General features: G+C 38.9%; 1 protein-coding gene across 1 annotated transcript in view; it reads right to left on the reverse strand.

Annotated features, from left to right (window-relative positions):
- Positions 1–1,684: 1,684 nt before the first annotated feature.
- USP31 (ubiquitin specific peptidase 31) overlaps positions 1,685–27,381 on the reverse strand; it is an 87,122-nt gene continuing 61,425 nt past the window's right edge. The window contains exons 11-15 of the mRNA XM_044678227.1: positions 22,172–22,291; positions 17,587–17,812; positions 10,195–10,353; positions 7,654–7,806; positions 1,685–3,326 (exon numbers count right to left, since the gene is read on the reverse strand). Coding sequence (XP_044534162.1) covers positions 1,762–3,326; positions 7,654–7,806; positions 10,195–10,353; positions 17,587–17,812; positions 22,172–22,291 — 2,223 coding nt within the window. The 3' untranslated portion in view covers positions 1,685–1,761. The remainder of the gene's footprint in view (positions 3,327–7,653; positions 7,807–10,194; positions 10,354–17,586; positions 17,813–22,171; positions 22,292–27,381) is intronic.

Raw genomic sequence — 27,381 nt, forward strand, 5'->3', positions numbered from 1 at the left:
CTTAGATCTTTTGACTACCCTTACATGAATGGGTTCTAGGCCTATTAGTCACCTTGATGCTCAAATGAGCAATTATGTAAGATTTAATACCAGCATTCCCATCATCCACCCCAACCCAAAAAAGAAAAGTTAAGTGATGAATATTACTGGACGGATAAACTATTTGTTGTAGTTATCAAGAAGGAAAGATTACAAATGGACCTGGATACTAACAGTTGGTGTAGAGTTGGGTGAATTTATGGGTTGGAAAAACATTCACGTTAGAAAACATGCAAACTAGAGACTGTATGAACATGGATCACAGTACATCCCACCCTGTATTATGGCAAAATGACAAAATCTATTTCACAGAGGACCCAGATTACGCAGCTCTTGTCAAGAAAAAAAGAGACGCACAAAGCCAGAGTATGTCTTAAAATTTAAGAAAATAAAAGCAGTCTCTGTGTGCATTGTAAATTGAGCAGGGTGGGAGATGTTTTCATTTTTGAAATAAGAAAGGTAACTTGATGCCTTGTGGAATGCACTTTAAACTTTGACCACAGATTGGGGGAGGGGATCAAGGGAGATGAAACCTTTAACTCGAAGGGAAAGGAATCGTTTGCTAGAGAACACGGTTACATTCAAGCCTTACAAAGAGATATTAAAAACAAGCATTTAATATTTTGTTACACTGAGCCTTGATACTGCATTGCTGACTTTTGGCATTGGGCTGAGACATACAGAAACAGAAGCAGACTTCCAGAAGGCAAGATTTGATTCTTCTGTTTACAGACAAAGAGTGGAAGCCAAGAGGGAGAGTGGTACATCTATGCATCACGCAGGCACCATTCACACCACCAGGTACAAGTTTCCAGTTTTTTTAAAAATTACCAGGGTACAACTTAGAAGATGCTGATGAGTTATAGTTCAGAACTCCAATGGAGGATGGGGGAAAAGAATGGATAGTGACGAGCATCTTGCTATCCAATTCACCACCTCTTAGCACAACGTCCAAGAGTTAAGGGATAGCCAGCTAAGGTATATACACATGTTGACCTAGATGAGAGTAACAAAAGATTCTTTACATCTCAAAAAGCTGACATCCATGATACTAAGAGAAAAATTACATACATTCACACATGAAAGGTTACCTTTATATTCAGTTCATTCACTAATGCTCATCCCTCTTATACTAGCTGAGTATATACCTGAGAAACAACATTAGTGTGAAAATATTGCCCTTTAAAAAAGATTGAAGACTGGGGCAAGAGCAGAAGCAGCAACAGTTTCACCGTTAGCTTCCTACTTCTTACAATACCAGACAACAATCCAGAAATCAATGAGGATAACTCCCGCTCAGGCAAAAAAAAATCCCAAATAATATTATTTCACAGTTCTACAAAGCATATACTACTTACAGCATAACTGGTTCACAGGTTTACAAACCCTAGTGTTTGACAAAGTTGTGGCATTTCACTAGAAAGAAATATGCACAAGTGCTAAGAGGCAGTCCAGGATTATGTTTTACAATTATTCCAGTTAACTAGGTATCACTGCTTTCTTTGCCTATGGCTATTATTTGGTTTGATGGCAGAATAAGGAGACACTTGAACACACTGCAGTTTAGTTCTCCTCACACACGCATTAGGCACATGAACCAAAAATTACAAAACAAAAGCAGGGGCGGTGGGGGGGATGTTGGGGAAAGGGAACGAAAATAGAGTTCTCAGGTCTGAATAAATAAGCGTCTTTACAGATAAAACACCTGGTTTGCAGAAATCTTCACTGAGGTTTTTGAGAAGGCCGTGCAGAGGTGTGCATGCTAGAAGGTAACTTTTTTAAAGATTTTTCAGCAGACTGCTTGCTACTAGGAGACAAAGGATTTCCAGAATCTAGCTGGGAAGACTTGGATCTGCGGGTAGAAAGGAGGGAATGTTTTACAGAAGTGGAATCCTTGGAAGCAGGCTGCTCTTTTGAAACAGTATTTGCATTTGGCTGCTGGGAGGGCAGTGGCTGGCTGCCCTTCTCTGACTTCTCATCCATTGTGTTCTTGCCGGATGCCTTAGTGGAACCTCCGCCTGATTTCTTGGTGAGCAACGTGGTTTTCCCAAGATCAGTTGATCTCCGGGTCTCCTTCTGTCTCAGAGCTGATTTGAAGAAGGACAGCCCTTTGTCTTCTGACTTGCTGTCTCTCTTCAAACCTGACTTCATGCCTGGGTTGGGAGACCGCAGGCTGGCCATGGAGGAACTCCTAACATGCTTCCCGTCCATTCTGTTCTCCCCGCCTTTAGACTGACCCACTCGAGGGGAGTTTGGTTTGGAAGTGGAAGTGACACTGGCTTTGTCAGAACCAAGGCTTGCTTTGGAGCCTTCCCGGCTCAGGCTTCTGTCTGAAGTCCTACTCTTCCCAGCAGAGGAGGGACCCCTGGGGGCAGAGCCCAAAGGGATTTTTTTGGCAGCTGTAGAGGAAGAAATAGAAGCAGAGGAGGAAGCTAACTTTTGTTTCTGCTGAACAGTCACAGTGTCCTGGGATTTGGTGGATGACTCCTTTTTTGACTGACCAGGAATAGGGGATGCATGTCGCCTACTGACTTGCGAAGATTCTGCTTTGCTTCTAGAGCGGGAAGTCTTTACAGAGCTTTTTAAGGGAACGGGAGAAGTGGGGGAAGTGTTTGAAAGAGATGACTCTTGGCGAGCCAAGACTGTCCTCCCTTTCCTCAGGCTTTTATCTGGCTCAGAAACCCCTTTGGAGCTAGGGGACTTCTTAGTTGTGCTCTCTGACTTTTCCGCAAGTAAGCCGGAGCCACTTGGGGGCTTTGCCTCTTTGACAGGGGAGCTGTCCACAGAATCACTCTGATCCACATAGGCAATCTGATTATTGTTATCAAAGGGATCTGAAACAGGATGCACTCGGTCCCCTGGGGCTGAGATTTTGCTCTGTGTATCAGAGAGACTCGGAGTCACTTTCCTAGGAACTGACTCATCTCTGAATACACTTTCCATAACAGCCAGAGGGGCTCTCCCCACAGCCCGGTGCTCCCGCCTGCTGTGGCTCTCACTTGGTTCCATGTAGCTACTAGAAAGGTTCCTTAAGCTACCAAAACAAGAGATAGAGACTTTATCATCTACTGCCTCCCCAATCTTCTCCAAGGTAGAGGCAGAAGTATGCACAGGAGAGTCACCACAAAAACGGGATGGGGAGTTTGAACGCATTTGCAGCTTTGCAGACAGGGACCAAGAGGGTCTGATGCAGTTTTCATTGACAGCCAGGGGGCTGGTGACAGAGGACCTGGATGACAAGCTTTGGCGCTGGACACTCCTTACAAATGGTCGAGTTGAGAACCCACCTAGGAAAAGCAAAGAAAGCAAAGTTAGGGCCAAGTATAGACTAAACATATGACCATAGAAAATTAAAATGGTAGTATTGGGTAGTGTTGCTGAACTGATGTTCCTCCCCGTTCCTTCCTTTTTTTTATATATTTTATTATGATGGATGACTTATGATGACTGGATGAAGGGGGAAGGATGTATTTGGACATGAAGGTGATGTAAAAACAAGAGATAGGAATGAAAATTAATTTTTTTCAAAAAAAGAATTTAGAGGCCATGCCATTTGATATATGGATATTCAGCACTGATATTTTTTCATTGCACAGAGTGCCTTTTTTTAAAATAATCTTTAAAGCAATATGGGAGAGATTAGGTTTAGATCAACATCTCACACCCTACACCAAGATAAATTCAGAATGGGTGAATGACCTGAATATAAAGAAGGAAACTTTATATAATAAGTAAATTAAGTCAACACAGAATAGTATACTTGTCAGATCTATGGGAAAGGGAAAATTTTAAAAACAAGCAAGAGTTAGAAAAAATTACAAGATGTAAAATAAATAATTTCCATTATATTAAATTTAAAAGGTTTTGTACAAACAAAAACAATGCAACCAAAATCAGAAGGGAAACAACAAACTGAACAAAAAACTCTGACAGAGGTCTAATTACTCAAATATACAAGGAGCTAAATCAAATGTATAAAAAATCAAGCCATCCCCCAGTTGATAAATGGGCAAGGGACATGAATAGGCAATTTTCAGATAAAGAAATCAAAGCTATCAATAAACTCATGAGAAAGTGTTCTAAATCTCTAATAATCAGAGAAATGCAAATCAAAACAACTCTGAGGTACCACCTCACATCTAGCAGATTGACTAAAATGAAGGCAGGGGAGAGTAATGAATGTTGAAGGGGATGTGGCAAAATTGGGACATTAATGCATTGCTGGTGGAGTTGTGAACTGATCCAACCACTCTGGATGGCAATTTGGAACTATGCCCAAAGAGCTCTAAAAGAATGCCTGCCCTTCGATCCAGCCATTCCATTGCTGGATTTGCACCCCAAAGAGATCATAGATAAACAGACTTGTACAAAAATATTTATAGCCATGCTTTTTGTGGTGGCAAAAAATTGGAAAAGGAGGGTATGCCCTTCAGTTGGGGAATGGCTGAACAAATTGTGGTATATGCTGGTGATGGAATACTACTGTGCTCAAAGGAATAATAAACTGGAGGAATTCCATGTGAACTGAAAAGACCTCCAGGAACTGATGCAGAGTGAAAGGAGCACAGCCAGAAGAATATTGTACACAGAGACTGATACACAGTGGTAAAATCGAATGTAATGGACTTCTGTACTAGCAGCAATGCAATGACCCAGGACAGTTCTGAGAGATTTATGGTAAAGAACGCTACCCATATTCAGAGGAAGAACTGCAGGAGTAGAAACACAGAAGAAAAACACCCGCTTGAACACATGGGTTGATGCGGACATGACTGGGGATGTAGACTGGAAAGGACCACACCAATGCAACTATCAATAATATGTAAATAAGTCTTGATTAACTTGATTTAACACATGTTAAAACCAGTGGAAATGCGCATTGGATATGGGGGGAGGTGAAGGGGAAAGTAAAAACATGAATCATGTAACCATGGAAAATTTTTCTAAAAACATAAAATATTTAAATCTTTAAAAAAAATAACCTTTATCTTTTGTCTTAGAATCAATAGTGGATATTGGCACTAAGGCAGAAAAGTGATAAGAGCTAGGCAATGGGGGTTAAATGACTTGTCCAGGATCACACAGCTAGGGAGTGTGAGGCCAGATTTTTGAGCCCCAAATCTCCTGTCTCTAGTTCTAGGCCTGGTTTCTCAATCCATTGAGTCACCTACCTCCTCCTACCCTCCACGGTGTCTTCAAGAATAATGTAATTTCCTTAATTCTCTCTTAATATTACCAATTTTTACACTTGCCTTATTTAAATTTATTAAAACTCATTTTTCTGGACTTGTCTCAAACATAATTTTTCCCTATTTCTATCCCCCTAAAATACTAGAATGAGAACATTAAATTAAAAATATTAAATCCATTTTTTTAAAATCAATTCTAAAACAGAAAGTTAAAGGCTAGGCAAATGTGGTTAAGTGACTTGCCCAGGGTCACAAAGCTAGGACGTGTCTAAAGCCAAATATGAACCCAGATCCTCCTGACTCTAGGCCTGATGCTCTATCCACTATAATACCTAGTAATACCCTTTCATTCCATGGATGAAGAAAGTAGGGGCCACAGAGATGAAATGACCTGCCCCAACCAGCAAAGCCAGAACTCAAGCCCAAGGCTTCTCCTCTTCCAGAAGATCATATCCCATACTATGCATGTAACTTCAGCTAGGATCTGCTCACTAAGTACAAAAGGCATAGAAATTTAAGAAGGATTAAATATGCTTGATTGCAAATGCATCCTAGTGCCAGGGTATGAACATTTACATGGTCCTTTACCCATTCGATATTAATGAATTCACTATGGAATTTGTAGTATTTTTTTATGTGTAAACTCCACATAGGAACTGTTTTCTTTGCACACGACCTAGTACAAGTGATGATGTTTCAATCTGGAGTCTGTTGGGTGGTTTCCCTGTCACATGTCTCCTTTCAATTCAGCCCATCCTTTACTTATTTATAAACATAATCTTCCTTAAAGCCTAAGTCTGACTATGTTGTTCCTCATCCCACCACTCAGTGAGATGCCTTCCTTGTAGCAGAATCTGAACTAACAACCTCCAGGTATTTCCCATTTTTACCATCCTTGGGTTCGCAATGATTCCTGCTACATATCTCAGGTTACTATGAGATTAACATTCTGGTATGCCTTTCCCCAAGATAAACTGAATGACTTCTCAGCCAGGAAATAAAAAAAGAAAATAAATCAGGCTCATTGGAGTTCTTTTTTCCATGAGTGCCTTTCCAAATTTTTAGTATTATAACCCTAAAGTACTAATAACTTCAGTATTATAAACTTGGGGTCTGCCCAAACCACCCCTTCCATGATAAGCAAACTCCAGTGTGCGAGCAGTGGGGCATAGTGCTGGAAGTTCAAAAGATCAAGATTTAAATCCAAACTCAAGATATGTGATTAAGCCATGTGACCAAAGGGAAGTTGTTTAACCTCTATCAGCCTCCGTGTTCTCATCTGCAAAATGGGGATAATAATGGCATTTACATCACAGGGCTGCTATGAGGATTAAATGAAATAATATGTGAAAAACATTTTGCAAATATCACAGCTCTATAAATATGAGTTTATAGGATCATAGATTTAGAACTGGAATAAACTTTAGAGGTCATTGCGCCCAACCTTATGATTTTTAAAGATAAGGAAACTGAGACACATAAAGGTTAAATAACATGCTCACACTCAAAATAAGTATCTGAAGTCAATACTGACACGGGTCTGCCTGACTTCCAGTCCAGTGTCCCATCCAGTATACCATGCTGGCTCTGTCATTACTATTCTTATTGTAAATATTTCACCATTTGTCTTGCAAATACTATTAATAATACCAAATAGCAGTGACTCCAGTTTCCTTGATGACACACTCAATCACAAAAGTAGGAAAGAATGGAGTTTGGTGTAGAGACCAGCAAGGTGAAGAGCAGGACGCTTATCCTTTTGGTATAACCTGGTTCTTGACACCACCAGTCAGCAAACCACTCTGCGATTCCCAGGTCTGTGAACTCTGTTCTCCATCAACTTGCCCAAGAAGGGGCAGCTAGAGGGTACAGCGGACAGAGCGCCAGGCCCGGAGTCAGGAAGACTCACCTTCCTGAGTTCCGATCTGGCTTCAGACACTGACCAGCTGCGTGCCTGGCTAAGCTACTTAACCCTGTGTGCCTCATCTGTAAAATGAGATGAAGAAAGAAACAACAAACCACTCTTTGCCAAGAAAACCCCCCAAAAAAGGTCACAAAGAGTCAGACACAACTGAAAAAACGACTGAAATTCCCGCAGAGGCTCAGTTCTCTCAAACTTGAGAAACTGAAACTAGAGATTCTTAACCATTTTCAGGGCCACTGGACCACTTTGGCAGGGTGGTGAAGTCTATGGATCCCTTCTCAGAATAATGTTTTTAAATGCATAAAATAAAATGCATGAGATTACAAAGGAAACCAATTATAATGAGATATACTTTTTTTTTTCCCCTATCCAAGTTCAAGGAGCCCTTGAAATCTACACAGAGACTCCTCGGGTGTCCCATGGACCCCAGGTTTGGAAGCCATGCTGGAAACCAGCTCTAGGAGCCGTTTCCTCCTGTCCTCCATCTCTTCCTATACATACCATCATCTTCACTTCTTTCCCCAGTCAACTCCACCGACTCGGAGAGCGAAGCCAGAGATGTCCGCCTAGAGGAAGCTGCAGAAGTGACGCTGGCTTGCTTACTCCCTGGAAGCCGGCTTACCCAGTGTTCACACAGTGAAGAACTTGTGGAACCTGCAGAGAAGCCAGAGAATTAAGATCAGAGTAGACTCACATGGCCAATTACAAGTTAAAGGGCCCCCTGTAAGTCCTGCTGATTGATCACAAGTGAATTATTGATGTTCCCACCACTGGAGTTCAACTTTAACCACCAGAAACCAGAATGATGCCTTTTGGGCGACAGTACACTATGACTAATTAAGGAGGGAACCAATTCCCGTACATATTATATCATTTTAGCTATAAATAATGCAAGTACAGTCCTTAATGCTTCATAAAGCAAAATTTAAATTTAAGAGAAGATGTCAGTTGAATAGAACATAGTCCCAGGGTAATATTTCTGGCTGTTATGAAATAAGTGATTTTCATTTTTGAAGCTGTCAACACTGGTTCCTTTTTTTTTAAAGCTCAGAAGTATGTGGAGACTTAATTATTTATTCCTATACTGTAATACACATATACACAGACAAAGGGAGGAAAGTAAAACCTCAATAGTGAAAATGAGGGGATTTAAAATTATGTTGGAGGAGGATCAGTTTGAAGGAATAAGGAATATTTAACTTATGGAGGAATAAGAGAAGATACCAAGACAGCTATCCTGAAATATCTAAAAAGCTGTTATGTGGAAGAGAGAGTGAGAGGGCAGGCAGTGTAGTATAGTAGATAGAGCACTACACTTGGAATAAAAGTACCTGCTTTCCAATCCTGGCTTGTCCACTCACTACCCTTCAGTCTTTCTAGGCTTTAGTTTCTACAGTGAAATGAAGAATGTTTGGACTAAATGACCTCAAGAGTCCTTTTCATCTCTAAGTCTATGATACTATGACTTATTCTCTGACACAGGAGAGCATAACAAGCATCAACACATGGAAATCACAAGCACACAGATTAAATATAAGGATAGGCATAATATAAGAATAAGCATAAGGAAGTCCCTCCTAACAGTAAGGACAACCCAAAGATTAAATGAGCTGCCTAGGGAGGGAGCAAATGCCAAGTTACTGAGAGTATTCAAGTAAAGCCTAGATGACTACCTTGGGGACAAGATAAGAAAGGATTCATGTTTCAGGTACAAATGACCTCTGAGATACCCCCTATTTACTGATAACCAGTGAAACTACCACAGGATGACCAAAATTCATAGGATCACAGATGTGATTTGAAAAAGACCTTAGAGGTTCTCTAGTCCAAATTTTCCATTTCATAGATGGGGAATCTAAGGCCTAGAAAGGCATAATACTTGTCAAAGGTCACACAGGTAGTCAGGAGAAAAACTAGCATTCAAACCCAGGCCCTTTGACCCCCAAAGTTATCATTTGCTCTATTCTACTACAATGTTTCCCTAGATTTTCCAAGCTGCTTTTTCAAATCAATCTCAATCAAGCGATCTATTTGTCAGAAATATGCACCCCAGGAGAGTGCTGATCTGCACATGTTATTGTGGTCTCTGCACTTAAATAGGCAGAAATACTCCAGAAAACAGAAACATTAGGGCTTTGACTTCCAGAAAAGCATTCCATAAGGGTAAGAGTCACACTGCAGTCATCCTAGGGGAAAGAAAACTCCACTTTCTCATCTCATAATTAACCTGAATGATTGCTTAGTAAGTAACCATCCCATTTAGATAAAATTTTAGGGTATAATTTTATATTCTTCTGTCTTGGGGCAGAGACACCTGTTATCTACCAAGCAGCCTCCTGAGTAATCATGATTTGATTCTAAGGTCACAAGAGAGTAAGAAATGTTAAGCAAGGTTAATCCCTTGGCATATCCAAACAAGTATTCCATTTCTGACTCCCACCAAGCTAGGATATCTTTACTACTATTATTCAAAAAGGTTAGTAATGTCCCTCCAAAACATTCAAATTTCCTTCCTCAACTCATGGCTCCATCTCCTATAAATTAATTTAACATTCCTATAATATTAATTTTCAACCAATATCACCTCTTCTTACAATAATGAATTCTTTCATTTTATTTCCAACTATAACGAATAACAATGTTTTTCTTCTGTTCTCAATTTCTCTCAACTTTCAAAGGGAGTCCCTTCAAGTCCAAGATTTTTGGATTTGCTATAGTAGTTCATTGTTTACCTTATCTAAACCATTTATGGATTTATAAATTTCTGTCATATCCCGATCTTCATATCTCTGATACGAAGGTATCCTTCCCCAATCCCAGAATCTTATCTTCTCGGAGAGTTTATATGTCTTTTTCTCATCTCTTAATTAATGGTGATATTGAGATCATTACAATATTATTGATGAACTAACACAACTGGATCATAAATTACATAAAGAAAAGATCTTCTGAGGGGGGACATTACACCAAAAGTCAATCTTCTTTCCTAAAAAAATTTACACACAAAGGCTATGGCTTTCAGAAACCTGAGCTGGTCCTCACCTGCCACCGAGCTGTTGGCTGACCATGATGGTATAGCTGTCCGCCTCTGGTAGAAAAGTATATATGCGGTCTGCTTACAGACTTCATCCTCAGACAACTGCTGCACATCACTGTCATCAAAGCAGTACCAGAGACCATCCACAGAGTTCTTACAGTATGCTGTCAACAAGAAATTTCCATCATTAGTGAGTTCAGTTTCAGCATCCATTAATGCATTCCCATTAATGCATCACCCAAATCCAACCCTGTGAAAAACTACAAAGCACCATGTTTGGGGGTTATAGGGGTCAATTTATGGCATTTTCAAGAAGAGAACAGGTTGTTAATCCAATCAATTAGTACAACTTTCATAGAAAAAGACAAAAGATAACCCAAGTTATACATCACACTCAAGCAAATAGTACCTTGCTACACATATGTAGAAACAAGGACAGGAGCACAAGAAAATGAGTTCTATTTTATCTTTGCAATGATTGGTCAATGTTAAAACATAATACATCCAATTTATTTCAACATGATGCAATGCTTGAGCATTTGCTTACAATGAAGGCACTGAGAGATGACCCACACACGCTCATCAGGCTGGTAGAGAACAACACTACAAACACTGAAAGCTGATGGCTCCTCCTTTCCAGGTCTAAGCAATAGCCTGAGATAGAAATGAAGAATATGCATGGTGTAGCTGAAATAAACAAATAAAAACTGTGTTCATGGAAGAGACCTGCCATCCTATAAGAAGCTACATTATAATCTTCTTCCCTGCAAAATCTATAATTTGTTATCAGAGGCTTAGAAATATCAATTGATTTTAGGGGGAAATGAAAGTATAAATTGTACACTTGCAAAATAATTCTCATTTTTCCCTTCCTACGAAAGAGTCAGCCCTCATAAAGAGCTTCTGAGAGCAGGATGAAGAAGAGCATAGAGAACTGGCTTCAGAGTCAGAAAGACATAGTTTTGAAGTCCCACATCTGACACATACTGGCTGTGAGACCCAAAGCAAGTCACTTAAACTCTCTAGGCCAAAGTTTCTTAAATGTTTTGATTCCAAGGCCTCTTTACATTCTTAAAAATTGAGGACTCCCTCTTTCAAGAGCTTTTGCTTACATGGAATATATCTATCAATATTTATCACAGTAAAAATTAAAACATTTTGTCATTAGCATGAAAATAATTTTGATCTTGCACCGTCTCAAGGACCTCCAAGGGTCCCCAGACCACATTTTGAGAACCACTACCTTGGGCACCTCACTAAAACTGTAAGTTGCAAAGAAGGATTGGTAGGAGTTTCTTCATGAGAGAGCTCCCTGTGCCCTGTAAGGTCCCCGGCACCTAACTATTCCTGTCCTACAAGGGAAAGTCATTAAGAGGCCATCTTTCATGAACAGTATTTACTTATAACGTAGGTCCCTTGCCATGCTTTGGATACAGGCTACTTATACTTCAAACAACTTGTACTTTTCACTGATCATGCCTTCCAAGGCAGATCACAGAAATAAGAATAATAATAATTAAATAATTAAAATACATAGCATTTATGTGGCATTTTACTGTACAAAGTGTTTTACATGTATTATCCCATTTGATCCTCATGACGACCCTGTGTGATAGGTACTATAATTATGACTATTTAAAGATGAAGTAACCAGGATTCAGAAAGATTAAATGACTTGCATAGTCAAATCTTAGTAAATGGTTATTTGAATTGGGTTTTTTGTTTGTTTGTTTGATTTTTAAGCTCTTGCCTCCCCATCTAAGAATCAATACTATTAATTCCAATGCAAAAAAGTGGTGAGGACTGGGCAATGGGGGTTAAGTGACTTGCCTAGGGTAACTCAACTACACTACAACCAAAAAGAATCTGAGGCCAGATACGAACCCAGGACTTCCCCTCTTTAGGCCTGGCTCTCTATCCACTGAGCCACCTAGAAGCCCTATATAAGTTGTTTTTGCCAGATTTATCACTGAACAATCTTTCAGGATAACCTTCTCCATGCTTATCTAGTCTGTTCTTAGGCTAATAGTCCATCAAAAGGTCCATAAATAGAACCTTTCCAGCTTGGCTGGACCTGTCAAAGCTACTGGTATTGCCCTCAGGAGTCGCAGAAACTCCAAAGAGACACTCAAGAAGATGTTAACAAAGACAGGATCTTCAATATTATCTACATTATAAGGTTAACTAATGAGGTTTTTGCAAGAACTATTTATGAAAACTGAATGCTGAGCTTAGAATCAGGAAGACCTGGGTTTCAATGATGTCTCAGATGCTTACTAGCTATGTGACCCTGAGTAAGTTGCTTAACCCTTCTAAGCCTCAGGATCTTCACCTGCAAAATGGGGATAATAATAGCAATTAACTTACAAATTTGTAGGAAAAAACAAATGAGATGATAGATTTTTAAAGTGCTTTCTGGTCTTAAAGCATTGTAAAAATACCAGTAGTTATCTCTAATACTATTATTATTAATGTGACCTCCATCATTGGAGAGAGTAGCTACATTAATGAAAACTGAAGATCTTTTAAAAAAAAAAAGACAAGCACCATCCGCCTTCCTCCTAGTCAGTGAGGCTTGCAACCTCGAGGTCACCCTCACTTGCTCACTCACAACACATTCAATCTGTTGTCAAATCCTATTATGAAGGCAAAAATGACATCTCTCCTACATGACCCTTTCTCTTCCCTCACACAACCATTTACCCCCTACTGGCTCTCATTATCTCTCTCCTGGACTACTGCATTAGCCTAATGATTGACTTTCCTTGATGTAATTTTCTTCCCACACCAACTCAACCTCTACCACTTGGTTGCTGAAGTGATCTTACAAAAACACATGTCTGATCCTGCCACCTTCTACTCAATAAACTCTAGTCACTCCCTATTACTTCCAAGATAGATGATAAAATCCTCTGGCTCCCTCCTACCTTCCCAATCTCTTTACATTTCACTCTTCTCAAAGCACTCAATAAACCAGCTACACTGGCCTACTACTCTTCCCCACATGCTTGGCATTCCATGGTCCAATTGTGAATTTGCAATGGATGTCCACTGCTGTGCCTGGAATGCTCTCCCTCTTCCCTTCTGACTTCCTTCAAGAGAGATTGGATGCACCTTCGGCAAAAGGACTTTCTTGTTCTTCTTCTCCTGTCATTGCTAGTGACTTTTGTCTAAGATGACTTTGCATTTACAATTGTGTCCATACTCTTGCATGAACACAATTACTTGCAAATTTTCCACCCCCATTAGAATGTGAGCTTCTGGAGGGAGGAGAATGCATTGTTGCCTTTCTAAATATTGACAATGCTCAGCTCAGTACTTGGCACACAATAAGTGCTTTATAGGCAATGAAACAGAGCAATGCATACAGTATAGGTAAATGACATTCATGAAAAATGATGCCTTATTTGCCAACTCTCCCTCTTAAGAAGAAAAAACAAAATTCTTTTTCAGATTTCAAAGGGGGGGGCTAGGTGGCATAGTGGATAAAGCATGAGGCTGAGAACCAGGGTTCAAATCTCATCTCAGATTCTTCCTCTCTGTGTGACCCTGGCCAAATCACTTAATCCAATTTGTTTAGCCCTTGCCTTTCTGGTTTAGAGTTGTTACTAAGACAGAAAGTTAAATGTTTAAAATAACAACAAAAAAAGATTTCAAAGGGTACATGCTTAATGGAATCCTCTCCATTCCATCAGGCTCTCCATTATTGACAGGATCGATCTTCTGATGGGACTTATTTACAAAAGTGAACATTTTATATGTTCAGATGTCAAAAGAAAGAGAGTGCTAATTCCCAAGCATGGAAACTGAGGAAATGGTTTCTCCCCTCTGGTAGATAGAGAGAAGGGGTTAAGTTGTTTTTTTCCTAAGTCTGTGCTGCACAAGCAGCAACACTAGCTGGTAAAAACCTGGCATAGACTGTTTTTTGCTGCATATGCGTTTCTAGAACCTGCACTATAAAACAGCTTGTATTTTCCCATAGAGGCAGTATTCTAATTGGGGGTTACATTCCTGACCAAAAGAGAGGCTAGATAACCATCTGTCATGGATGTTGTACAAAGAATTTCTGCAGTCAGTGGGAGGTTGGACTAGATGAACTCTAAGGTCTTTCTCTAAGATTCTATGAGTCAACATCAAGTAAATTATAGATATGACCAACTCTGCCATAAAAGCAAAGATCTAACAGCTATAAACCTCTATAATCATTTAAGATAGTAAAATTATGCTCCAAGTCCTATAAAATGGTTATAAATTTACTGAACACACTGATTATACAAGAGGCCTTGATGTCCTATAAAGTGTACATACAGCACATTAAAAAATACAGCTCTTGCCTCCACATGTTTCTTACAGCACTTTGTCTACACCTCTCATTTGTCCTTATCACATTCTATTCTGTGCCACTCTTACTTGTGTACATGTCCCATTCCCCCTCAATTAGATTATAAGCACCTGGGAAGGCATTTTTCATATTTCTGGCACATTACCAGAGCTTAATAACTGTTTTGCTGAACTGAATGGAGCTCTCCACATCTTAAATTTAAGTTAATGATAATAAATAATAAAACAGTTAATATTTCTGCTCTCATTCTTAAAATTTAGGAGGGCTTTGAGGTTGGGAGATGCTTTACATTATTATGCAATACCTTTGTTAAAATTTTTCTTTAAGGGCCTTAATATCTTCTTTTTTTCTTGAAAAATTTTCCACAGCACTCAAAAAAATCTAAATAATTTTATCAACCTGGGAGCTTTAGTAAAAGTTGGGATCATTCTTTTGAAAAGTAGTCATTGGGATCTCTTTAATAATTAAAGACCTCATTAAGGATTTCAGAAGTAGAGTTATAGAGTATAGAATTTTTCTTGTCTTTCCCCCTCTCTTTACCTCTCTCCCCACACACATGTTAAACAAAGAATAGCAGAAGGTTTGGTCATACTTTAAAATTCTTACTAAGATTCTTACTGATATCTTTTGGCTTTACATCATCTACATTTCCCAATCGATGCCTCCCTTTCCTCCCTCCCAGATAGCTATTGCTTATTTAAAAAAATTTTTAAAAGAGCAAACGCAGTTGGAATAAAACTACTCATTGAAAACTTCTGAAATTATATGCAGTGTTCCATATTCAAAGTCCTCTATCTCAAGTCATACTCTTCTATTCAGAGAGGTCAATAGGTATCTAGGTATTTGGGGCTTTTCTGGATATGAGTAATGGAGTTTTTAAAGATACCAGCTAAAAGAGGCATTTCTCTAATCCCTATCATATCCCTAAGACTAGCACCACAGGTCCTGCTGCAGAAACCACTGAAATCAGTTAAACAACAAGATGTGAAGCAAGACAGCAATGAATGCAAACCTCTAAAATACAAAGCATAACAAAAGCGGGACCATCTGTAGCTAATCCTACTCATGCTTAAGCAAACTGCTTTATGTCAGATATTTCTCCAGGCCTCATTTTCCTTGCTTATAAAATCTTCTCTTAGGTCCTTTCCAACTCCAAGTCTCAAGGAGTCTATGAGATATATAAGTTCAAAGTCCAAACATTTTGGTTCAAAGGACACTTAAAAATTAACAATTTGGAAAAGATCTTAGCTATCACCTAGTTCAACTCCTTTCCAAAGGAAAAAAATCCTAGAATTCATCTTAAAGAATTTTGCATAATCTTATAGGGCGATAAGGCAGGGCAAAAAGAATGGGAAAATCCTACCTTTTTAAAGGGAGTCCCTAAATGCTTTTTAATTCTAATGCCTTCTTTCTATTAATTACTTCTAATTTATCTTGACTGTAGTGTATATTGTTGTTGACTTGTCTCCCTGATTAGATTGTAAGCTCCTTGAGGCCAGGGATTTTCTTTTTTTTTAGTTTTCTTTGTATCCCCAGCATTTAGCACAGAGGTTAGCATATAGTAGGAGGTATTGATTAATACTTATTGACTGACAGATGGGAAAGAACATAGGATTAAGAGTTAGAAGACTGGAGGGGAGCTGGGTAGCTCAGTAGATTGAGAGCTAGACCTAGAAACAGGAGGTTATGAGTTCAAATCTGTCCTCTGACCCTTCCTAGCTGTGTGACCCTGGGCAAGTCACTTAACCTCCATTGCCTAGTCCTTACTGCTCTTTGGCCTTAGAACCAATACAAAGTATTGATTCTAAGATGGAAGGTAAGGGTTTTTTTAAAAAAAAGTTAAAAGTAGTTCTAGTTCTAGTGGCCATGTGACTTTATGCAAGTCATTTTTCTGAGGTTCCTTCATCTATAAAATAAGGAGAAAAATTCTTGCATTTTGAAAACATTCTGAAAATAATAAAGCACTACATAAGATATTATGATAGTCATCTCATTACCATCTTTTTTTAATGGCACTCAGAAATGGTTGTAGGACAAGTTGCTGGTGGATAAAGTAGCTGCTTTTTGCAACTGAAAAAAAAATCCCATGATGGAATCTCATATTCTGTAGGCTCACAGAAAGCATCTTCTGGACAGTTCTAGTAGCAGTCAAGACAATGAGAATAACCTCGTCCTATTCCCATATTTAAAAATTTTCCTTTGTTAAGATCTCTATTTTTAAGGCCTTATTATCAATATCATTATTACTTCTACTATTTACAACTTAGCCATCTTTTTCTCATCAGCTCTTTTCTTTTCTACATATATACACATCACTCTCTACCCTGTGCCCACCTCCTATTTTCTAGCTCTAGAATCACATAAAATCCATACCACCACTGCTGTTGGAAAGGGCATGTCAATCTACTCCCCTTTGGCTCACTAGTCATTCCTATAACTTTTCAAGCAAAAAAAAAAAAAACCTCACTGTGAATACCTATACTCTATATGTATTGTCTCTCAATTAGAGTAGAAGCTTCTTGAAGGGAGGGATTGTCTTCTTTTGTACTTATACCCCAAGATTTGGCATAATGCTTGACATGTAGTAAGCATTTAACAAATGCTTTTTCATTCATTCATTTTTATTGATTTTAATTTTAAAATTAAATTTCAATTTAACTTTAATTTAATATTAAATTAATTTTATTTATCCATACTCTTATCATTACTATGTGAACCCTAGGATGAAGACAATTAAAGCTTCATTCTGGTGTTACAAATTAGGTAGCCTAATAGTTAATCTGACTATCCTAATTTTTTAACAATGCAGATAAATAAGATGCTATTATAGCTGTTTGGTGCTCAGATCAGGGAAAGAAAAAGGAATTTTCATTCATTTTATTCATGGACATATGCAGATGTGATTACCACCACAGATGTTCAGTTTCACCTGGTTGCTGACAGGAGAAGCAAGGTTCACAAAACACCAAGAAACTCTGTTACCAGCAAGATAAAAATGTGAGAGATCATCAGAAAAGCAATTACAGCATTTCAAATTGCAGACTTGCATGATTACCTGTATAATGTCCTCCTTGCATGGTCCCATGGTGATTACACACAGCATAAAGATCATAGATATAGTCCTCAGGATCTCTCCCTAGTCCATAGGGACGCCTCCATGGGGACCAATGGGATGGAAGGCTCCAGCTACTCTGGCTCCGTTTTACCACATGAGGTGTCATATCCAGGCCAGTCAGAGGGAATTTCACCATGTTCTGGAGCTTCATTCGCCTGTCACCCTCCTATTTCAAGGAAAACACAAGTTAGGATAATGGTGATCACTTAAAGCAAGCTTAAGTAAAAAGGCCAATTTTGCTTGGTGCCTTTTCAACTATCTTTCTTATTTAAGAAATCAGGGTGGCAGTTTGATCATAAAAGTCTAGATTTTAGAGCTGAAAGGGACCTCAGAGACCATGTGGTACGAATCCTCTTACCCTTCACATTTGAGGAAAGTGAACTTCACACTGGTCAGTGAGTGGCCAAAGCAGGATTCAAAGACAAGGTCATCTGACCCTAAACTCTTTCTACTGAGCCATGCTATCACCCAACTGACTTCAGCACTAAGGACAGGGCTTTACACACAGAAAGAGTTAAATGTGTGTTGAGCGACTAACTACTGACCTGAATAACTTAATTTATTGCCAATTTCAAGTGCTATCACATTTTAAATGGAGGTTATAGAGGAAGCCCTTTGAAATATGTGTTCTCCCAAAGAACATTTTGAGAGAGAGAGAAGAATATAGCTCTCGATCCAAAGCATGGCTTGGTATGGCAAGAGGATATGGAAATGGTTCACTTGTAGAGCTGCTCTTTCCCAGCAGGCTATCTAATATGATTGAAGGAAATTTCCTAGACTTTAGGCATAGTCAAGTTTAGCTGTAACTAGTGAGCTCCTTGAAACTGGAAATATTCCACCTGAAGCTAGATGTCCATATGTCTGATAGATTACTGAAAAGGTTACTGTACTGGGCACAAAGTTGAACTAGGTGAAGAAAATAATAACAATAATAATATGATAATGATGATGAAAGGAAAGGCTACAGGAAAACAGGTATGCCATTACACTGTTGGTGAAATCATGAATTGGTCTAGCCATTTTTTAAAGGAACTTAGAACTGTGCCCAAAAAGTTACTAAACTATAAACCCTCTTTGATTCATCTATACTAAAACTAGGTCTATACTTACAAAAAGAAAAAGAAAAAAGGACTTATATTTAGAATAATATTTATAGCAATTTGGGGGGGGTGAAACCCAAAAATTAGAAACTAAAGGAATATTCCTCCTATTGGAGAATAGCTAAACAAACTGTGATATATGAATGTAATGGATGTGTATGTATATAAATGTAATGCTTCATAATGGTACATGGTATACAGTGTCATGTGGTGTAAGACTATATTCACATGTGTCATCCATGAAATAAATTGTTTTAGAGGAAATTGAAAAAATCTCTATAAACTGATTTAGACAAAGTGAGCCATAATTAAAAGAACAATTTTTACAATGGTGACGATATTAGAGAGGAAAACAACTTAGAAGGACTTTAGAATGTGGATAAGGAACAAGGAACCAACCACAAGACCAGAATAGTGAATATGAAACATACCTGCTCACCTTCTATCAAAAAGATAAATAATTTAAAATGCAATAAGAAATACACATTTTTCACATGGCCAATTTAGATATTTATTTGTTGGACTCTATTGAGGGCTTTGCTTTTGGGGTTTTTTTGTTTGCTTAAATTTGCTTAATGGAGAGACAGAATAATACAAGAAAAAAGAAAAAATGATATATGAGATGATTCTCAGAAAGGCAAGAAGGGAAGAGTACAACAGGAAATTTAAATTATGTAAAAACAAACATCAACAAAATTAAAAACTTAAATTTTTTTTGGTCCCAGATTTTGCTACAGGGAACTGAGAAAGATGTGCCTCCTTCTACCAATGGAAAATGTCCTGGTTCCTGCTCTATACCTTATAGAATGGAAAATCCTTTATGATGTGCCAAACAGAGGGCTAAATCCTGGGGATAGAAATTGAAAAGTGAGACAGTTCCTGCTCTCAAGTTGCTCACACTGTAATTGGGAAAGACAACACTCAAGGAGCGTTCAGTACTTGAGTGCCCTAAAGAAAGATCATGGCAGACAGCAGTGTCCTAAGGAGGTTGGGAAGCAATGACAGGACAGACGGTCCCTGAACAAAGATGGCGGGCCCAGGTAGGCTCCACAGTGGAGTAGGACCCTAGATACCTCTGGACACAATGCAGACTGTAATGATATTTTGCAAAGCAATATGGAAAGCAACATGATGGACAGTTACCTGATTAGAACATGGAATGAACTGAGCCTGGCAGGGGCTGGCATGTGCCAAATCAGTTGATGCTCAGTTATATAAGGAAGGATTTGAACTGGGACAGGGTCTCAATCTGAGATATTTGGGGAAGTGGGAGGTTGTGGTGTGGTGAGGGTAGGCCATAGATCAACCTGAGTTACCAGCAACCTGCACTGACCATTTTCACAGTCCCAGATCCTGTGTTACCCTTATACTGAGTAATCTGATCCTTGATTCATTCACCAAGAAGAAGCAACAGCATCTATCATCAAATAACCTGATTTAGGTGAACCAGTCTGGACCTACCAGGCTGGCAACTGGCAATTATCAATTGACAATTGACAAGCCTGATTACCTTCAATTCAAGTACCATCTTTATCATCATTAGCTTAGATCAAGAACTTCCTGTTTCCCTCCTTCCCAGTTATGTACCCTGCTCCCCTCCTAACCTGAAGCACATTAAATCTTTGAACTTACCTAGATTTGGTGTCAACTCTATCTTAAGGCTTAGTTATTGTATCCCTGGGACATTTGAGGGAAGGAGAATAATATCTGTCATAGCAAGATATAATCCACAGTCAACTGTAGCATTATCCTTACTAAGCCAGAATAGTCTGTTAGAAGTAGCTATGCAATTCTAATCACAGATTCTTCATTTGGCTGGCCATTCTGGGACACTGTTATTCTGAAGTTGAGTTTAGCAGATTCACTACAGCCATTTCTGTGGGGTCCTTTGTGTTTCACTATCACAACTTAGCAGTTACACTTTGGGGTCACCCATACACACTCAGCTTCAGCTCCTCATATCACCAGGACCATTATAACAAGACTTGTCAGGGCATTGAGATGATAAATCAAATGGCCAGCATGTGCCAGAGGCAGAATTTAGACCCATTCACCCCCTGAGGCTATTCTCTTAACATCAACATTACAGCTTTGCATTTATGCAAGCTTTAAGATTTATACATTCCATTTCATTTGAACTTCCAACAACTATTTGAGGTAGGTATTACTGTTATATCCCTTTATAGATGGGAAAACTGAAGCTTAGAGGAGATAAATCTCTTACAGATGTCCAAGATAAGATTCAAACCCATGTCTTCTTGTCTTCATCTCTAACAATCCAGCCCCCTTCCCCACATGGTTTTTCATTTCTAAGAATAGCATAACATCTCAAAGAAAAGAGAAATTAATATATACAGGTTCTGTTTCCCCCTAGCAGTACAATAATATAAAGCATTCATGCTACAAATAGGCCTCAACTTCTCATTAACAAAAAGGCTGTGTTCCAACAATTTATTTGTAAGTCAGCTGTTTGGAATCTAGAATAAATCTCCCCATTAAAAAAACATTTTAAATTATGCTTCAATTCCCAAGACCACCATAAAGACTGGCCTTGGATGCCTCTGAAGTAGTACTATTTCATAAACAGTACTATTTCAATACAATTGCCATTTAGAAATTTTGACCCCCCAAAATTAGTGTTTATCTGTTGTTTTTACATCACCTCCATTTCAAATATATTTATTAAGCAGCCATATGCCAACTCCATTCATCTCCTCTCTTCTCTTGATAAGTCATCCCTTGTCATGATTGTATTGATTATAGCTGCTGCATTTCCCAGGCAATACCAACATAAGTTCTTTTGTAACTAAAAAAACACCTTTCCTAATGGGTTTTAAATGTGAAAAACATTTACTATGTGCAAGCACCGTATGAGGCACAGGGGGTACAACAGCAAAGCAAAAAAGAAGACTTGCTTTCAAGGAACTTATATTCTAATGGAATGGTTGAATTTTATATTTGACATAGGACAAATTTTGCTCTGCAGACAATAATACCTCTAAGAACTGATAGAAGGAATGAGAGCTAGCAGCCATACCTTATATGAAGTGGAATCATAATTATCTATGTCGCTAATCTATTACTTCTGATCTCAATTACTTGGATTCTACTGGTGCTACCTTCCACTAACTTCATGCATACCACCCCAAAAATAAGCTGAGCACTTGGAAATATGATTAATAAAATAAACACTAAAGAATATCAAAGCAACTGTGACATGAAATAAAATTTGTAACTTGTAGAGAGGTCAGGGTATTCAATGTTGATTTGGGTAATAGCAAGAGAGGTAAAGGTGGAGTTGTGGGCTATGCATAACAGGGCCATTTGGGGGCACCATTCCACCATCGGAAAGCCAGTTAGTAAATGGTACTCAAAACTTACAACTTGTCACTGGGGTTCTTCCTACTAGCAGAGGATGCCCTTACCTGTCGAAATCTCTTCAGATGTATAATAAGCACATCAGGCAAGGTCCACAAGCTTAATGTTATGCTCCCTTGCTGCAGCTGCTTACAGTGTGGACAACGCCAAGCATCATCTGGAGCAAGCTAAAATGAAGAATTTACAAATATTAGAGAATCTAATCCAACCCCCTTCATGCCACAATAGCAGAAACTCAGGCCCAGAGAAGTGAAGTGATTTAAGCAAGGTCACAGAAATAGGTTAAAGAGCAAAAACACTGGTTAAAAACAGTTTTTGGACAAGTTGTCCTTGTATTAAGCTATATTTTCCAGTGATATTTCATGTAGATCAAGGGACTTCATTTTTCCTTCCCACCGAACTCTCCAATTCAAAATAATACTGGTGAAAAATAAGAGATAAAGCACATGATATCATAAAACAAAGATTAAGACTTTGGACATAGAGGGTTCACCTTATTTGTAATATGAACCCCTTTAGCAGTCTAGTGAAGGTTATAGGATTCCTTCTCAGCATAAAGTTGTTAAATTCAAAAAATAAAATAAAGTAGAATTACAAAGGAAACCAAAGGTTAGCAAAAATAAAGATGTGTTTTCCAGCCCAAGTTCATGAGCCTCTTGTTCAAAAACTAAATTCTTACTTTAGAGAAAATAGGGATAAATACAGGGAAACCATACAATTAGCTTATAATGGCAATGGAAAGCACATCCTAGAATCAAAATAAGATCAATCAACTAATAAATATTTATTAAGCATCTACTATGTGTGAAGCAATATGTTAGGTACAAGGAGTACGAACACAAAAGAAAGACAAAACAGTCCCTCCCTCAAAGAGTCTACTTTTTTTTTTAAAACCCTTAACTTCTGTGTATTGTCTCATAGGTGGAAGAGTGGGAAGGGTGGGCAATGGGGGTCAAGTGACTTGCCCAGGGTCACACAGCTGGAAAGTGTCTGAGGCCAGATTTGAACCTAGGACCTTCCATCTCTAGGCCTGACTCTCAATCCACTGAGCTACCCAGCTGCCCCATGAATCTACATTCTAATAGGAGGACACCACTCATGGAGGAGTTCTAACCAGGGAAGGGAGTTCTGATCATTCACAGGGTTTGAATGGAGAAAGACATAGAGTGGAAATCAGCCTAGCTTAGTACTAACTACCTATTACCTTGGGCGGGTCACTCAAGCTCTCTATGCCTCAGTTTCCTCAATCATAAAACAAGAGATTTGTCCTAGATGGCTTCCAAGGTTCCTTCAAACTTTATGAACCTTGATACCTTCCAGAAAATGTCAGTGGCTGATCTCAGGTCTGGATGGTTCACTGGAAACAGGATTTAATAAGCATACTGGAGTTTGGTTTCCAGTCCTAAGCAGCCTTGGCTCAGGATGAAGAAATTATAAGTTTAATGGCTTGATGAGGTAAGAAAGATGGTAATGCTCACACCAAATTGGACTTGACTGCTATATTCATATAGTACCTTAAGGGAGATCATGTACTTTCCTCATAACAACCATGACAAATAGGTATTACGGATACTTTTATGATGGCATGCCATTACATAAAGGTATTTGAAGTGTGAGGAAACCAAAGCTCAGAACAGTTAAGTGATTTTTTTTCAGGGTCTCATGAGGAGTAAATAGCAGTCAGACTCAGGCCCAGATTTCGCCTGTCTCCAAGATTCATTCCTTCACATCATGCTGCCCTTGATTTGATGCAAAATGCCCAAAGTTTAGACTTATACCTCAGGTACATATAACTGAAATCATAGGTAACACACTCATCATAGGGTTTAAAAATGAGTGGAATCAAGGCAGCGAGGTGACACAGTCGATAGAGTGCCACACCTGGAGTCAGGAGAATCTGGGTTCAAATCTGCATTCAGACACTGCCTAGCTGTGTGACCCTGAACAAGTCACTTAACCCTGTTTTCCTAGCCCTTATTCTTCTAAGAGATGTTTCTAAAACAGAAAGTAAGGGTTTTTTTAAAATGAATGGAACTTTATAGACTGCCCCTCATTTTATAAGCTATTAGAGGATCTGACCTAACTCCTTCATATTATTAAAGAGGAAACAAACATTAGAGCAGTTAAATGAGCTGTCACAGTCACACAGGTAGTAAATAGCAGAGTTGGATTCTTAAGACCACAGAGCCATGCTCATGTAGCTAGTGTCAGAAGTGGGATATGAACCCAGGTCTTCCCTGCTGTAAGTCCAACATGCTGCCCATTATGCCATGCTGTTTCTGATTCAAATACATGATCATGGACTCCAAGTGCAATGCTCCTTCTACTCCACCAAAAGATGACCATTTTATCACCTCATCTTTCTATGATGATAATAAGTAAAACCTAAACAGAAAATACCACTAGGAGAATTGTAGCTTATGCACCAATATCAAAGACAAAATATAAAGAAAAAGAAACACTCTATGATGAACCTGATGAGATTCTCCAAATGAGATCAGTATAGCCTTAACTTTGTTGCATGAATAAAGGGAAAGCCAATAACAGCTGCTAGAAAATGTGGTTTGGCTTTAAGAAATGAAAGAAATCCAAGGTGACTAGAAATGTATGTCCAAACTCCCTGAATACTTTGAAGATTCAAGAGGCTGCAGACATGGAGAGCCCCAAAGTACCTACTTTTTTAGAAAATATATTGGGCATATCTTATTGAATATATTTTAAATACTGAATACATTGAAGACAATTGATTACCGATATAGCAGTCCTTTCAGCATCAGCCATTTGTGTGTAGCTGAAACATTAACTGGTTGGAGCAAAAGCCAAAGTACATATCTCATAAGAAAAAAATTTCATCCAATTGGATGAAAATAAAGCACTACATGCAATTACAGCCACTCTAAGCTGACCAGTTTAAATGAGCCCTCAAATCTGAAGAACAGGAAAAAAAGAGTCAGTGTCTGAAATTTTACCTGCTACCATTTGCATTAGAACAATGCAAAAGTCACTGCAATAACAAGACCAAAAGATTGGCTCAGCCAGCAAACACTTGATCCTTTTGTCCAAGCAGAAAGACACAAAAATGGAAAAAAGCTTTGTTTGAGGATATACACTCATTTATAAAATATTACAGAACATTAGTAGCCTAGGAGCACTGTTGACTTATAAAATAGCAAAAAGCAATTGAGGAGAAAACAAACCCATACAGAATTTAGACTGAGATTCAGTGAAGCCAGATCATCCTGAAAGCATCTATAAATAATAGAGTATCTCATTTTATACCTTTAAGGGTTTTCAATGTACTCTTCTCAAAAGGAAAACTGTGATGTAGATAATAGAAATACTATTACATCCTCTTGTTACCTTATTCTGCAAAAAAAGAAACTGAGGCTTAGCATAAGAGAATTGCCCAGTCACACACCAAAGGAAGTGGCAAAGCTAGAAAGCCAAAATATGAATCCTTGTCTTTTGACTCCATATCCAATGCTTTTTTTTTCAATATTCAAAATTAAAGAAGGAAAACAAACCTAATCACAGAACTTCAGAGTTGGAAGGGTGCTCTTTGTCCAGTACATATCTAAATTGTTACTCCAACTGCATTGCCAAAGTTGTTACTCCAATTGCATTGAATTAGAGAGCCTGCCCACACCACAGTAGGGTAGAGGAGTAGGATTTTAGTGAAGGGCACAGCTTTGTTTAAGGACCTCTAGGGATCTAAGTGAAATGCATAGTATTTATAAAAATATAAATTACCCAGATTAACCAAACAGGAAATAGAACACCTAAATAATCCCATCTTAGAAAAATAAATTTAATAAGTCATCAATGATCTCCCTCAGAATGAATGCTCAGGATCAAGTGGATTCATAAGTAAATTCTACCAAACATTTAAAAAACAATTAATTATGGACTTCCGGGTTAAGATGGCGGCAGAGTAAGAAGCAGCTCTAAACCTCTCCTGACCGAAACACACAAAACTCCTCAAGGGGACATAAAAACAAGTCCAGACGAACGGAGGAACCCCACAACAGGGCACAGCGTGGAAGGTACGTGGAATCGAGACATTTCCAAGCTAAAAAGGGCTCTCACTCAAGCGCGAGCTGAGCAACCGCCCCACCCCCACCCCCTCCACACTCACCTATAGCTCCGAACCCAGCTAAAAAGAAATAGAGCAAGTTTGGGGCACCCATCGAGTCATCAGCAGCTCCGGGACCTGTTCCTGAGAGCAGCAAGACTTAGGACCCCATTAAGTCAAGAACGCACGCGAAATCTGAGCGCGCGCGCGCGGGAGCGGACGCTGGGAGCGGAGCGCCGGCTGAGCAGAGGCGTGGGTGGAGGCAAACACAACCAGGAACTAAAGCCCAAGTGGGGAACCAGTGCAGACGGGGTATACGACTGTGGAAGTAGCTCCCTGAGACTTGTAAAGAAACCTCCTGCAGAGGTTCAAGCAAGGGAATCCACCAGGGGGCTTGACCTTGGAAAAAACTAGAACTCAGTCCTCAGGAGCCAATAGATCTCAGACAGACACTGAGAGCGAGGATAAACCTGAGAAGCTGCTGGGCTAATGATGGCTAACCAGTTACAGGAAATTCAGAAGAGAAAGAATAATAACAAAAAAAAGAAGTCTTTAACACTCGACAGCTTCTACACAGAGAAAATCCAGACAACCGAGCAAACAGAGGAGGAGAACAAACAACCATCCAGACCCTCCCCAAATAAGGAAAACTCCTCACAACCTATGGAAGAGTTCAAATCTGAGATTTTGAGGAAAATGGAAGAGATCTGGCAAGAAAATAACAGCTTAAAAGGTAGAATCTTGCAACTGGAAAGCGAGGCTCAGAAACCAAATGAACTGATAAGCAAATTGAACACAAGAAATGACCAGATTGAAAAGGAATACCAGAAGATTATGGCCGAAAACAAGAAGATTATGGCCGAAAATCAAAAGATTATGGCCGATTACCAGAAGATTATGGCCGAAAATCAATCCCTAAAGGCTAGAATTGAGCAAGTAGAAACTAATGATCTCTCAAGACAACAAGAACAAATAAAACAAAGCCAAAAGACTGAAAAAATAGAAGGAAACATGAAATATCTCAATGAGAGAGTGACAGACCAAGAAAACCGGTCTAGAAGAGACAATTTGAGAATAATTGGTCTTCCAGAAAAACCAGAAATTAATAAAAACCTGGACTCTATACTAACAGAAATAATTCAGCAAAATTGCCCTGAAGTCCTACAACAAGAGGGCAATATAGAC

Source organism: Gracilinanus agilis, chromosome 1 (genome assembly GCF_016433145.1).
Source record: "Gracilinanus agilis isolate LMUSP501 chromosome 1, AgileGrace, whole genome shotgun sequence".
Taxonomy (NCBI): Eukaryota; Metazoa; Chordata; class Mammalia; order Didelphimorphia; family Didelphidae; genus Gracilinanus; species Gracilinanus agilis.